The 12716-nt window shown below is 30.8% G+C and overlaps 2 protein-coding genes across 7 annotated transcripts; one reads left to right on the top strand and one right to left on the bottom strand.

The window, feature by feature from the left end:
- Positions 1 to 414: 414 nt before the first annotated feature.
- On the bottom strand, positions 415 to 1511 carry LOC140058479 (protein kish-B-like). Its single transcript, XM_072104104.1, has 3 exons — positions 1377 to 1511; positions 1043 to 1174; positions 415 to 915 (listed from the first exon to the last, which is right to left on the bottom strand). Exons 1-3 carry the CDS (start codon positions 1384 to 1386, stop codon positions 833 to 835), a joined length of 225 nt encoding a protein of 74 aa, XP_071960205.1. The 5' UTR covers positions 1387 to 1511; the 3' UTR covers positions 415 to 832.
- Positions 1512 to 1855: 344 nt separating this feature from the next.
- LOC140059430 (protein bicaudal D homolog 2-like) lies at positions 1856 to 12694 on the top strand. Of its 6 annotated transcripts, none has more exons than XR_011847186.1 (5): positions 1856 to 2183; positions 2554 to 2895; positions 2994 to 4676; positions 8631 to 8983; positions 10372 to 12694. XR_011847186.1 is itself a non-coding variant. In XM_072105340.1 (5 exons), exons 1-4 carry the CDS (start codon positions 1968 to 1970, stop codon positions 8637 to 8639), a joined length of 2250 nt encoding a protein of 749 aa, XP_071961441.1. In that variant the 5' UTR covers positions 1856 to 1967; the 3' UTR covers positions 8640 to 8656; positions 10372 to 12694. The 6 variants fall into 6 exon arrangements, 5 of the variants coding, with proteins under 5 accessions (XP_071961441.1, XP_071961442.1, XP_071961440.1 ...); XM_072105340.1 differs by having other exon boundaries at positions 8631 to 8656; XM_072105341.1 differs by lacking the exon at positions 8631 to 8983.
- The last annotated feature ends 22 nt before the right edge of the window (positions 12695 to 12716 follow it).

The raw sequence follows: 12716 nt of genomic DNA, 5'->3' as shown, positions 1-12716 counted from the left end.
AATTCATTATTTCCATATGGATGCAATGCATGCTGGGATTACAAGCTGAAGTTACCATAATTGTACTTTTTATTACCGAAAAATAAATAAAATATCAAAAGTATTTAGTGATCTATCAGTATTGACCTAGGCAACCATTAGTATCCCATCATGCATTTCTGTTCGTAGGAAATACATTTTTTTTCAATTGCATGTTGTATATTAAAAGCTTCATTAATTTTGTAGTTAATAAAATACTTTTTAAAAAGAAAGAAAATAAAAAATATAAATGAAATAGCAGGGGGGTTTAGATCCCCAAGATATGTAGAATAAAAGATATATGTACAGACAAAATACATTGTCCTGGTTATTTATTATATGTACAAAAACAACTAAAATAGATTTTAACAAATCACATGCTGCCTATACAAAGTATATCATTTAGAAAAAAATATGCTCACAACCATTTTACATTGTAATCACAAGATAAATAGAACTTTTAATTTACTATCATTTATAGAGTGAATCTTTCATTACAAAAAATGTTAGTAAATTATGTTGAAAGGAGTGAGTGAGTGGCCTACAAAAATACTAAATAAATATGCTCAACATTTGTACGTCTTTGAGGCAAACATTTAGAAACTTTTTTTTTTCCGCAGCGATTAAAGATGATAATGCATGACAGTAGCTTCCAGGTTTATATGGCATTTGACCGGTGGCATCATTGTTTGCGGCGTCCATTTTAACCTTTCATTTCAGCTGCTGACATCATTCTGGATTCTAAGTTTCCTCTTTTTATCTTTTACTATGTTTCACAAATGTCTACATTTGTAGCTTTGTATTATTGTAATTGTCACTTTAAAAGTAATACATACACCGCCATAAATGTACATGTTATTGCAACTGCAAAATGTAACCTTGTTCCAATTATTGAAGCTGAAAAAACAGAGAACATTTAAAATTAATCCTTCAATTCAACTATAGGATTGTAAATATAGATAAATCTGTTGCATTATAATTTAAAAATGAACAAAATAAAATTGCATATTCTCAATTAATTTACCTTTATAAAAAATACCTAGAAAACCTTTCTTTTCCGATAGGAACCATTTCTTCAACCTTGGTACTCGTCTCATGTAAGCGCACGTGCAAATTATAAGCAAGGCCAAAATGATCAGCCCATCGAATGAGTATACTTTAAAAAAACATAGAAATATGTTAAAACATGGTAAAATCATTCTTGAAAATATCCCTACCTATTTATTATACATTTCAGACATTGTGCACTCACTGCCACAGACAGCAGTGTTGTATATTGCATTATTTCTGGTGTATTAAAAAAAAAAAGGTTTGCTTTATTATATAAAACTGAATGTGTTTAATCGTTTAATACATACCATTTGTCATGATGAAGTTACAATATTTCTCATTTCTGATTCAAACAAAAGTCGTTATTTATATTATTATTTCTTAGGCCTAGACTAAAATAATGTAGGCCTACGTAATGTAATGTTTACGTGGAGGCAGAGACCAAAAACCAGCAACGGAAGTAAGTTTGGGGTCAAGGTTAACAACACAAATCTATCGCACGCCCTCTATATATTTAGAAGGCACTACTTTTCTGTAAGGTATTTTAAGTACAAAGAGATGTTTCTAAACAATTTATTTTTAAATCAATAATAAGTTTAATGACAATTGCTTTACTAAAAAACAATTATTTATGTGAATAATCACTTTTTATAGTTTTAGAAATAATGTTACTTCAGTCAATTATTTCCATAAACCAAAGAACTTATAACAAGTTCTTTGATTTCAACACCCAACAAGTATAATGGTATCGTCTTCAATAATATCCTAAAGAAAAAAGTAATGGCGATGAACTGGGATAGTTGATGAGCGACACTCCTCTCTCTATTTTTGAGATAAAATATTTATTTTTTAAAAGGTGATATTTATTGTAGGCAGGTAATTTATTAAAAAATACCATAATGTCTGATTCAGATGAATTCGGTGAAACAATTGAGGAGTTAAGTGTAGTTGTAGCTAGATTGAGATGTGAACTCGAGCAAGCCCAGCGAGAAAAAATTCAAGCGGCCGAATACGGCTTGGTTGTGTTGGAAGAGAAACAAACTGTCAAGGCCCAGCTCGAAGATGTTGAAAAGCTATATGAAGCCACAAAACAAGAACTTATTCATGCGAAAGAGGTGTGTTATTGGTTTTTTTTTTATTATGTAGGCTATATAGGCTGGCCTACGTATAATTTGCATTTATTTATTAAACTAGGATTGGAATAAATAATTTGATACTTTTAAAAAATGTGTTTATTAGTATTACCTGCATAGCCATAGGTTATTAACTGTCTGTGGGCTTATTTTTGTAACAATTATATATTATATAAGAGAATAATTTAAATTATAAACAGCTGTAGTACTACTACTAACAATAACAAAAGCCTTTTAAAACTTACTGTAACTAAGCTAATCCCAAACAAATTAACTGTATTATTAATGTATTAACTAAATTAATTAGAAAGATAATGTTCAAATATTAATGTATGATCCACTTTTTATTCAGGCCTTGGAACATCATCAACTATCCCAAAAGAAACATACAATCATTGAAGTTAACAGAGAAGAGAGCTTGCTGCAAGAATCTGCGACTCGTGAGGCAGACTTATTGACGCGTATCTCAGACCTTGAGTTAGAAGTAAGACAAAGCAAGCAGCAAGTAGAGCGGTATAAAAGTGAAAATGAGCATTTTCATAGCAAGAGTTCTGATTCGACGTCCTCGTTGGAGAAAGTGGAGAGCCAGCGTAAAGCAGCTCGAGATGAGGTTAGAGAGTTGAAATTCAGAGAGACCAGGTTGCTGCAAGACTACAGTGAACTTGAGGAGGAAAACATTGCTATGCAAAAGCAGGTATGTATTTAAACAAAATTGAATCATGATTTGTCATTGTTTGTGTTTTTAATATAAATGTTAACAAGTTTCTGATGTTTTATTATTTCAATTTTCAGGTTTCTTCATTAAAATCATCGCAAGTTGAGTATGAAGCATTGAAACACGAAAACAGGCGGCTGATAGAGGATGCAGAATTCCTAAATTCTCAAATTGAAGATTTAGTCCGACTAAAAGAAATTGCCGAGAAGCAAGTGGAAGAAACTTTAAAGGTGCTAGAGAGCGAACGAGAACAGAAACATGCTTTGAAAAAAGAATTAGATCAAGCAATGCTGTCAGAGTTAGAAGCTCTAAACGAAGACTTAGAAAACAGGACCAACCTTGGCTCTGATGATGATGAACCTGCCCATCCTATCTTACAACGAATGGAATATGAATACGCCTCGTCGCAAGGTAACGACAACTCACAGAAACCGCCAAATCTAGCTAATGATCTTTTCAGTGAACTTCACAGCTCTGAAATACAGAAACTTGAAATGCAAGTAAAGAGACTTCTAACTGAAAAATCAGAATTAAGCAAAACGCTAGACATGTCGGAAATTAGCAACGGTGAAGATGAGAAGGCCGATGACAAGGATGAGTTTACCAAGGATGACAATCTTACAAAGGTTCATCAGCTTATACAACTTGTACACAGGTATGAACGGCGATACAACGACTTAAAAAAGTCATTAGAATCGGAGGAAGAAAGAAATAAAAGTGTTACCGAACTTCAAGAAGAAATTAAAACATTGACAGTAAAAGACAAAAAGCAACAAGAAAACTATAAATTATTACAATTAAAATGTAAAGAAATGACTGAATCGATGTCAGAAACGCAAGGACATTTGGACTGTACGCAAGATGAACTGGTTAGTGTGAGTGAAGACATTTCACAGTTGTACCATCATGTTTGTATGATCAATGGGGAAACACCACATAGAATCATGCTTGATCATTTTAAAGCAACCAGGCAAAGTCGACGTGACAGTTTCAGAGCTGACATCGCAAACCGTCTGAAAGAATCAAAAGCTTCTGATAGTAACAAAGAACGAAAAAATTCTGATATTAATTTAAAAGAAGTAGATGATGCAGTCAGTAATGGAAAATCAACTGAATCTTCACAAAAGTCATCTACCAAACCGGTCAATGGTTCTACAGAAAAAGTGCATGGCGATCCCATGACATGTTTGAACTTAATATCCACTGTTAAAGATCAAATTAAATATTTGAAGCGTTCTGTTGAGCATACTGTTGAAGTGTCTCGCAAGAGGATAGAAGCGGGCGGTTCCACCGAAAATGAAGACTTACAAGAACAAGTTGTGAAACTTAAATCGCTGTTGACTACCAAGCGGGAACAAGTTGCAACGTTGAGAACCGTTCTCAAAGCAAATAAAACCACTGCTGAAGTTGCATTGGCTAACCTTAAGAGTAAATATGAAAGTGAAAAGCAGATAATTGCGGAAACTATGATGAAATTGAGAGGCGAGTTAAAGGCTTTGAAAGAAGATGCTGCGACGTTTACGACGCTACGAGCCATGTTTGCTAGTCGGTGTGATGAGTACGTAACTCAACTGGATGACTATCAGAGACAGTTACTGTCAGCGGAAGAAGAAAAGAAAACATTAAACTCGTTGCTGAGAATGGCAATTCAGCAAAAACTAGCATTGACACAACGACTAGAGGATCTAGAGTTCCGGTATGAAAGCCAGAGTGTCCGCAAGCAACCATCGTCCGTTGCACGTAAACAACGGTCTTCCAAAGTGAGTTCTCCTAAATCTTCTCACCTTCCTCCTCCAAAATCACCACCTACAACACCACCTAACAATCCTTCAAAACATTATGCTTCCAAACCTCCTCCATCAAAACATGCCCCAGTCACATGGCTTTAGTAATGTCAAATTGTGTTCTTGTGTTTCCATTACCTTTCATTCAACACAAATTGCTCCTTAATTGCCTTTAAAAATCAAACTGCCTTTGCTCATTTGTTTTTAGTCATCTCTTTCACTGGTCATTTTGCTTTGCATAGTTTTAAATGTTTGCCTTATTGCCATTTTAAATGCTTGCCTTATTTGGTATTTTTAATATTTTTTAATGGGGTAGATTGAACAACCATATCCAATTTTTTCTGTAGCGATATGAGCTTTCAAGTTCAGTACTTCCAGTACATTCAATCAAATGTTTTAAAACAATTAAATCATTCTCGGTTATTTATAGGGGTAATAATTATGATAATTCTGTAACACTGTAGAATGTGTTCATGATGTATTATTATGTAGAACGTTTAATTTCAGTTAATACTATTATTTCCCTCTTCCCCCAACGATATTTTGGTCAAATGTATAAAGTTCTAACGACGTAAGTAGACACACCCAAATAATATACAGCTTTGTCACCTTCCTGTGACCACACCCTTTTTAAACTCTGTCCCGCCCTTCCCTTTTCAAAATGCACTGCTTTTGTTTCTTATATACTTCAAAACAGATGTTATGTGTGACTGTTCTTGAAAGCTCTGAGCTGGATTATTTCTTTAGTATGTTCAGCATATTCTTAAGCACTGTCACTTAACATTATGCAAGAATTGAAGACATACTTAATGATTCTTTACTCAAATTCAACACTGTAGTTTATGTAAAGTTCATTGAATTCAATTTAAGAATATGCTTACATATACATTATCTTATTAAGATATCATCACCATGAACTTGGTTTCTTTCTTTATTGTCTGAATGCATGCAACTATAATTGTTGTATTTTCTAGATAAGTTCGTTTGCTTGGTTTTAATCTATTTTTACTTATTATTGGTTTATAAGAATATCATTTTTCAACAAATATTTTAAACTTTGCAATGTCAATGTTGCTAGATTGTTGGTAGGTATATCCACCTCATTATACTGCAGTCTTTTTCTTTTAACATCTCATCAACTAATCACATAATTAACATGTTTGTTAGGTAGTATTATTTGTGATATATGTTTTTAATCATTTTTATTGCATTTTGAAATTTCATTCTTGCTCTCTTCATTACAACTCATCATCATCACTTTACTTATAACATTAACAAATGACAATTTAATAATGTATAAATTTATTTATTCCAAATTTGAAATAATTCTCAAAATTCACTTTTTTAAAGAAAGAAGAAACCTTTGTAAAGGGAATACTGTTATTCCCCATTTTTATATAATTTTATGTTTGTGATATAACTGCCATAGTTTACACTGCCATGTTTGAATGAGTTTTTAAATTACTGTTAGAAGCAGCATTACATTTAGATGTAAAATTGATAACATTACACAAATAGCATGTCTGCTGAAAGATAGCAATTATGTATATTGATTTGTTAATAAATTTAGTTGGCACAAAGGATGTAGAATCCTTAGGCAAGCCTGTAATAGCCAAACCCTTGTGAATGCTTTCTATAGGTCATAGAAAGGTGATATGTATTTCAATTACATTACATTTTATAGATAAACATTTTTTAGAAAAACATTATTTTTATACTAGTTTTTAATTAATATATAGATATAGAGTATTAAAAAGTCCATGATCAATGCAATAAAAATATTACAATTTTTCATACTTTTTAAAACAATTAAATAATTAAAAAAAAGATACTTTGAATGGGTTTTATCATGGAAGTATAAAAACCTCTATAGTTTTATACGTAGTATGGATTTAAATATCAATTGGATTTTCTAAGAAAATTTAAAAGCCGGCAAGTGTATTGACAGTCCGTCCCTGGTTGAAAGGCTCAATGATCACTTCCTGTCTAGCAGCATTCCTCAATCATCAAGGAGATCATGTTGTTCATATCTATTGTTTTTAGCCAAAAGCCTTTAGACATATTCCATCTAAAACGAATACCAGTGTCTGATTAATTACACAGCTATTGTTATTCAAAGTTAAGCCCAAAGAATAACATTTTGCTTTTGAAATAATAACAAATATAGCCATATTGAATTTTGATTCTAAATTTGTACTATACTAAACAGTTAAAAATCAATAACTTGGTCGTCCAGGATTATACATACCGTATACAAGACTAATCTACTTAATATTATTTATGTGTGTAAACTATATAGTTATAGAAAATATTGAATAATATATAAAATTGATTTTGAATAATTGAACAAATAATAACAAACCTAAACCAAAACTGTATATCATATACAAAATTTAATTTACTTTTTAAATCATGATTAGCGAACATCTTTCACAAATAATCAGTTTTCCGTAATTCATATTTTTTATTATTTTCATACTGTCAATAATAAAATCCAATAGCAACCTGCATTAGAAACATTTTCCCTAGCAACTGACATGTGATCCATACCCATGGGTTATGATGAGATCAGGAACTTGTATTAGAAACTGTATTTATTAGCAAAGACTGACAGGTGTTGTAATATAACCCAATCATAGACTGCTCTTGTATGTAATGTGTAATCATCATTTTTATAATGGAAATAAATTATAATAGAGAATTTGTATAGATTAATAATTTATTGATAGTATTAAATGTAATAACCAGAACCTTATTAGGTCACTCTTACTTAATCGATCAGTTCTTTCAAGGGTCATGCTTAAATCAGTCTGCTTAGCCACATAATAATGTCCTATTCACTTTCATCAATCATTGCTGTAGCTCTGCAACTACTTTATTTGAATGCTTGCCCTTTCATTATCATGAGAAAAAGAAAATTTAAAGATCTTAATGTCTAATTGTCAAAATTTACTTTAATAAGCAAAAGCAAATTACTACTATGTTTTATTTTGTGTTCAGATTGAGACGATAAGGAATTTGTATCGACCTGTAACAATTCTGTAATGTACAGTAGGCAGAAATTAAAGAAATCGTTCAACATTAACATATTTCCAATACCTATTGTACTGTATGATTAGTTAGTACATTTCTGATATTTTTAAAAATGCGTCTTTTAGCGTCATAATTACTGGTTCACAGAGATTCTTTTTTTCTTTGTTATTATCAGGACTAATGTACTTGATACTGGGTATGTATGTATGCTTTATGTGTGTTGTGATAGTAGTGTTGTGATTCGGCCTCCTTATCTGTGTTTTCATTCTGGCTACATCCTCCCATTGTCAAGTTGTTTGTTATTATTTTATCCTGGAATAGTTTATTTTGTTGTTTATTTGTGCACACATCACCATGTATTGTATGATGAAGCAGATGGATAGGCTGCTGGCTATTATTTATATTGCACCACTTTTGTCTGTTCAACACTTTCAATTAATTTATTTTCAAATTTATCATCATGTCAGCTGCATAAACAAAATGTTTAGCATCATAGTATATTTTGTAAGCAGTTTCAACTGGTAACGCTACTGCCGATACAGTTCACTGTCATTAGTATATTATTACCTCCATGTGTACTGTACAATACTAGGTTATTCAGTTTTACAGTAGATTTAGTTTTCAAACTGTATGCAGGTGGCTAGATGTTGTCTGTTAAATTGAGATATAAATCTTTCTTTGAATCTGTTGAGTCATCTATAGCAATTCCACCAATCAGAATGACGTATTCGTATCTGTCTTGTTCCTTGCAATGTAAATAATTATGTTAAACTCCTATCATAATATAGTCATCCAAAACAGGTTAAAGTTTAACAAGAAACAGTGTTGCCACCTTCCAGGCATCTCTGTTTTAAATTGTTTTACTTACAGTAATGACAATATCATTATTTTTTAAAGAAACCATGAGCCGGTGACTTATTTAGGTACGTATATGATATATTAACACACGGTATTGGTATTTCCCAGGATATTAAGTGCATTAACAAATTACAAATTATCTCTAAGTCTACAACATTCTCAATCCTCCTACAGGTATCAATGTCTTTGGTGTGAAATGGATTAAAAGTCTTGAATAATTTATGCTAAATTCCGTTGAATTCACTGCACACGAGCACTAGCACTGTAAACGGACGTATGGGGTCATTGTTCACTAATATAATATTTTGAATATTGTATAATTAATGAATTTAGCTAAAAACAGACTGAAATTGATATTAAAGTTTCACCTGCAATAGCTGCCATGTTGCCAGGTAATTGAAGTCATCTGATTATTAACCTTTGAACTTTAAAGGTATCAACTGGATTTACATTCACATCTTATTTGTTACAAAAATCAAAAGACTCAAGGTTTAGGGAAATTGTCAGAATTCTTCAATTTCTGTATTTATACACTTTATTAGTAAAATATAATAGTGATACTAATAGTCATACTTCCTGAAAGAACATTTACAAGTACCAGTTTTAAGTCCTTCAAAGTAAATTAGGTATAAATACCTTCTTAAATCAGTACAAATCTACATAATATACTAGTTGTATTGTATACACATTGCAGGGTAACACTGAAGCCACACAATAGTATAACAACCTTCACTTGGGAATGTGTTTCATCTGAACCTCACATCAATTGTATAGGTCTATGATGACAATGACATCACTATCAACCTGTATCATCATAGAGATATTATACTTATAATATCTCTGTTATGATGATACAGGTTGATAGTGATGTCATCATAGACCTATACAATTCAATGTGTCTTATTATCATATAATTCATATATTAACATCACAAATTCACGGAATAATGCACTTATTTCTTGTTTGACACTGTACTTAATTCTAAGTTCATTTGTAATTAATCTATTAATGTAAGATTACTAATCATCTTTATGATGAAATCGTCTTTATAACATTACATCACCCTGATAGTGTATCACAGGTGGAGGTTGTCTAAAATATGATGTTATTAATAATAAGCACATGTAGAGATTGTCTGGTGCTTATCACAATAGGTGGAGGTTGTCTAACATTGTTATTAATAATAAGCACATGTAGAGATTGTATGTTACCTGCTGTGTTTGGTGCTTGTATCCTTGTACTATTCATTTGTGTATTCTTTGTTGTCATTTATCCTATTGCGTTCATGATGATTCACTTCATTCAAAAGCGATGAAAAAGTTTTAAATTTTTATAGGTTGTGGTTTTGATGAGTCAATTTAAGAATTAAACTCATATTTCACAATTATGGTTTGTACAAGTATGTTAATCCACTATGATATCACTGTTTAATCCACTATGATATCACTGTTTAATCCACTATGATATCACTGTTTAATCCACTATGATATCACTGTTTATTTGCACTATGATATCACTGTTTAATCCACTATGATATTACTGTTTATTTGCGCTATCATAATTTTTCATTCATTCATTTTCATATCTTGTACAGAAGGCTTATATTTTGCATGATCTTTATACCTATTTAGTATTATTTATTTCATCATAAAACACATTAATTCCAAATATTATTTAATGTTAGCATGTGATTATTGAATGCTTATTAACATTTTCATGCAACTCATAATTTAATTGATTTATGTTTGCTTTCCTTTTCTTTAACATTGCTTGTTTATAGTGTTAATGAGATGGATACAACTGCTACCGTCGTCGTCGCTGGCGCCACTTGCCCCGTCGTCGGTTGTGCCACTTGCCCACTTTCTCCTACTCGCCAGTTTTCCCAGCAAAATTTGACGTCTCAAATAGTAGACTAGCACAAGATGTACACCAAGCGGACATATCAGGGTTTTACAGTGTATTTCTGTGTTTTATTTTAAAATGATGAAATTTAACTGTTTTAACAATCTAAAGTCTAGTACAAAATAATTTTACAACAAGTTGTAAATATTTTGTATAATATTCTTAATTAACATGGAATTTGAATTAATTTGATAATAATTGAAATACACAAGTGTAAAAGTGTACATTTTCAGACAGAAATGCTTGACACTTTTGACGACAGCACAGTTGAATGATGATGTGTAGCATGCATGTCCACACGCACACATTAAGTAACTGTATAATTTGTACAAACAATTTATTTCATATCAAAAGTTAAATTCATAAAATTAAATCTTTGTAAATGAAACTGTAAAATAAATAAAATGCAGCAATTAGACGAAAGGTGACACTAGATAGTCTAGTTAATTTATTTAAAATTATGAATACGAAGATATAGAGAGTCTGGATTGTAAAGTGTATTTGTCTGTCGTAGACAACCGTATATATTATTATAAATTACAAAATATCAATTGTAATTACTATCCCTTTGCAATGCAAATAATAATAACAGAATATTCTGCTGGTCTTAAATGACCACAAGTTTTAAATCTTGTATTTTTTAACATTTTAATGAAACCTGCAATATTATATTTTACTATAGTTTGTTGGTTTGTTTGTTGGTGGCTATGAAACTATGCGATACAAACATTTTATTTTAACATTTTAATTGTTAGAAATCAGATTACAAAAGTAATATTGTCTTCTAAATAATAATAAAATATTGAGATATTGTAATATAAATTTATATTGAAATGTGTAGCTTTGTTGTAATGTATCTAAAAGATATGAAAAAAGAATGTATTGGTGTGCAGTATATTATAACTGTTTTATTTATTTCCAAGCTCATGAAGCTTGTTCCTACTATATTTTTATTATTGCTGTGGACTTAACAATCTCAATGAAAACAAGTTTAAGTGATTTTGGAGGATGAGGTCGTCGTCTGCTACTATTTAAAGGATCAGAATACAGGATAAAGGAAACACATCCTGCTGTGGTTTAAGACAACTACAACATGGAATGTTCTGTGGTGGTACATTATAATATTTTTATGCCAATTGTGTATGTGGACACTAAATTAAATTTTTACTAAAGGAAGCAAAAGTGTTGAAATATCATTAAAACTCTACATACAGTATGTAAATGAATGTATTTTTAATACCTCATTCATTATCTCAGCCACAAGTACATATGTACATACAGTATGTAAATGAATGTATCTTTAATACCTCATTCATTATCTCAGCCACAGGTACATATCTACATACAGTATGTAAATGAATGTATTTTTAATACCTCATTCATTATCTCAGCCACAGATACATATGTACCGTACTGTGGTGTAATCTAAAACAGAGACTTGAATTATTTCATAGCATTTATTGTAAGATTTTTTTATTGTAGGATGTATTTTTCATTAATATTCAGTTTTCTAGTACAAACTTGGTTGTATTCATTTTACATGTGTCACACCTTCTGTTTGTAGTAACTATTTTACAGTATATATAGTTAATTTTTACATGAAATTAGCCAAGTACTCTGAAAGCATTTAGTAGTACTTGGTTGTGTATGTTCCTACTGGAAATACAATGTGTCATTTTTATGACAAATAATCGGACAAAATTCTAAACTAATTCTGTAGTATTAATTTATCTTTTTTGATGATGTAATAGATAAATTACTAATGTCCTACTTCTCATACATTGTATTAATATATTGATATTTGCATTGTTTTTGCCCGGTGGGTTTTTATAAGACTGCTTCTCGTAAAAAAAATGTGATTTACTTTTTTGTCTTGCTGTAATGTTTTCAATAAGTTGATGTTGGTTACCTATTTTTATTATCACAATATTGTTTTTCTTTTTGCTAAAATGGAATTGCAATATATAACAAAGAATATTAAAATTTACTAATTTTAGCTCAAACCTCTATCTAATGTTCTATTTTTAGGAAACATTTTAATGAATTTATTGGCTTATGTGCAGTCTCAAAATAAAGTCAAACCAGTGGAGATATTGCTTGTTGTGTTTTCTTTTGTTGTTGTTTACATTTTAAAAAGATAATACATTACTAACACAGTACTGTCAGTGTCAGTGATTTACTGATTTACCCACTCAACGGCGGATGTTTCGTATTGGTGGAGTA

The sequence above is a fragment of the Antedon mediterranea genome, chromosome 9, assembly GCF_964355755.1.
Source record: "Antedon mediterranea chromosome 9, ecAntMedi1.1, whole genome shotgun sequence".
NCBI lineage: Eukaryota > Metazoa > Echinodermata > Crinoidea > Comatulida > Antedonidae > Antedon > Antedon mediterranea.
This window is presented reverse-complemented; position numbering and strand designations above follow the sequence as displayed.

Bases quoted from the DNA above. Each gene is read 5' to 3' on its own strand.
- LOC140059430 (XM_072105337.1), top strand. From the start codon at position 1,968: ATGTCTGATTCAGATGAATTCGGTGAAACAATTGAGGAGTTAAGTGTA. The intron at 2,184-2,553 runs GTGTGTTATTGG...CTTTTTATTCAG, and splicing joins AACTTATTCATGCGAAAGAG to GCCTTGGAACATCATCAACT. The intron at 2,896-2,993 runs GTATGTATTTAA...TTCAATTTTCAG, and splicing joins ACATTGCTATGCAAAAGCAG to GTTTCTTCATTAAAATCATC.
- LOC140058479 (XM_072104104.1), bottom strand. The intron at 916-1,042 runs GTAAATTAATTG...CTGTTTTTTCAG, and splicing joins TCTAGGTATTTTTTATAAAG to CTTCAATAATTGGAACAAGG.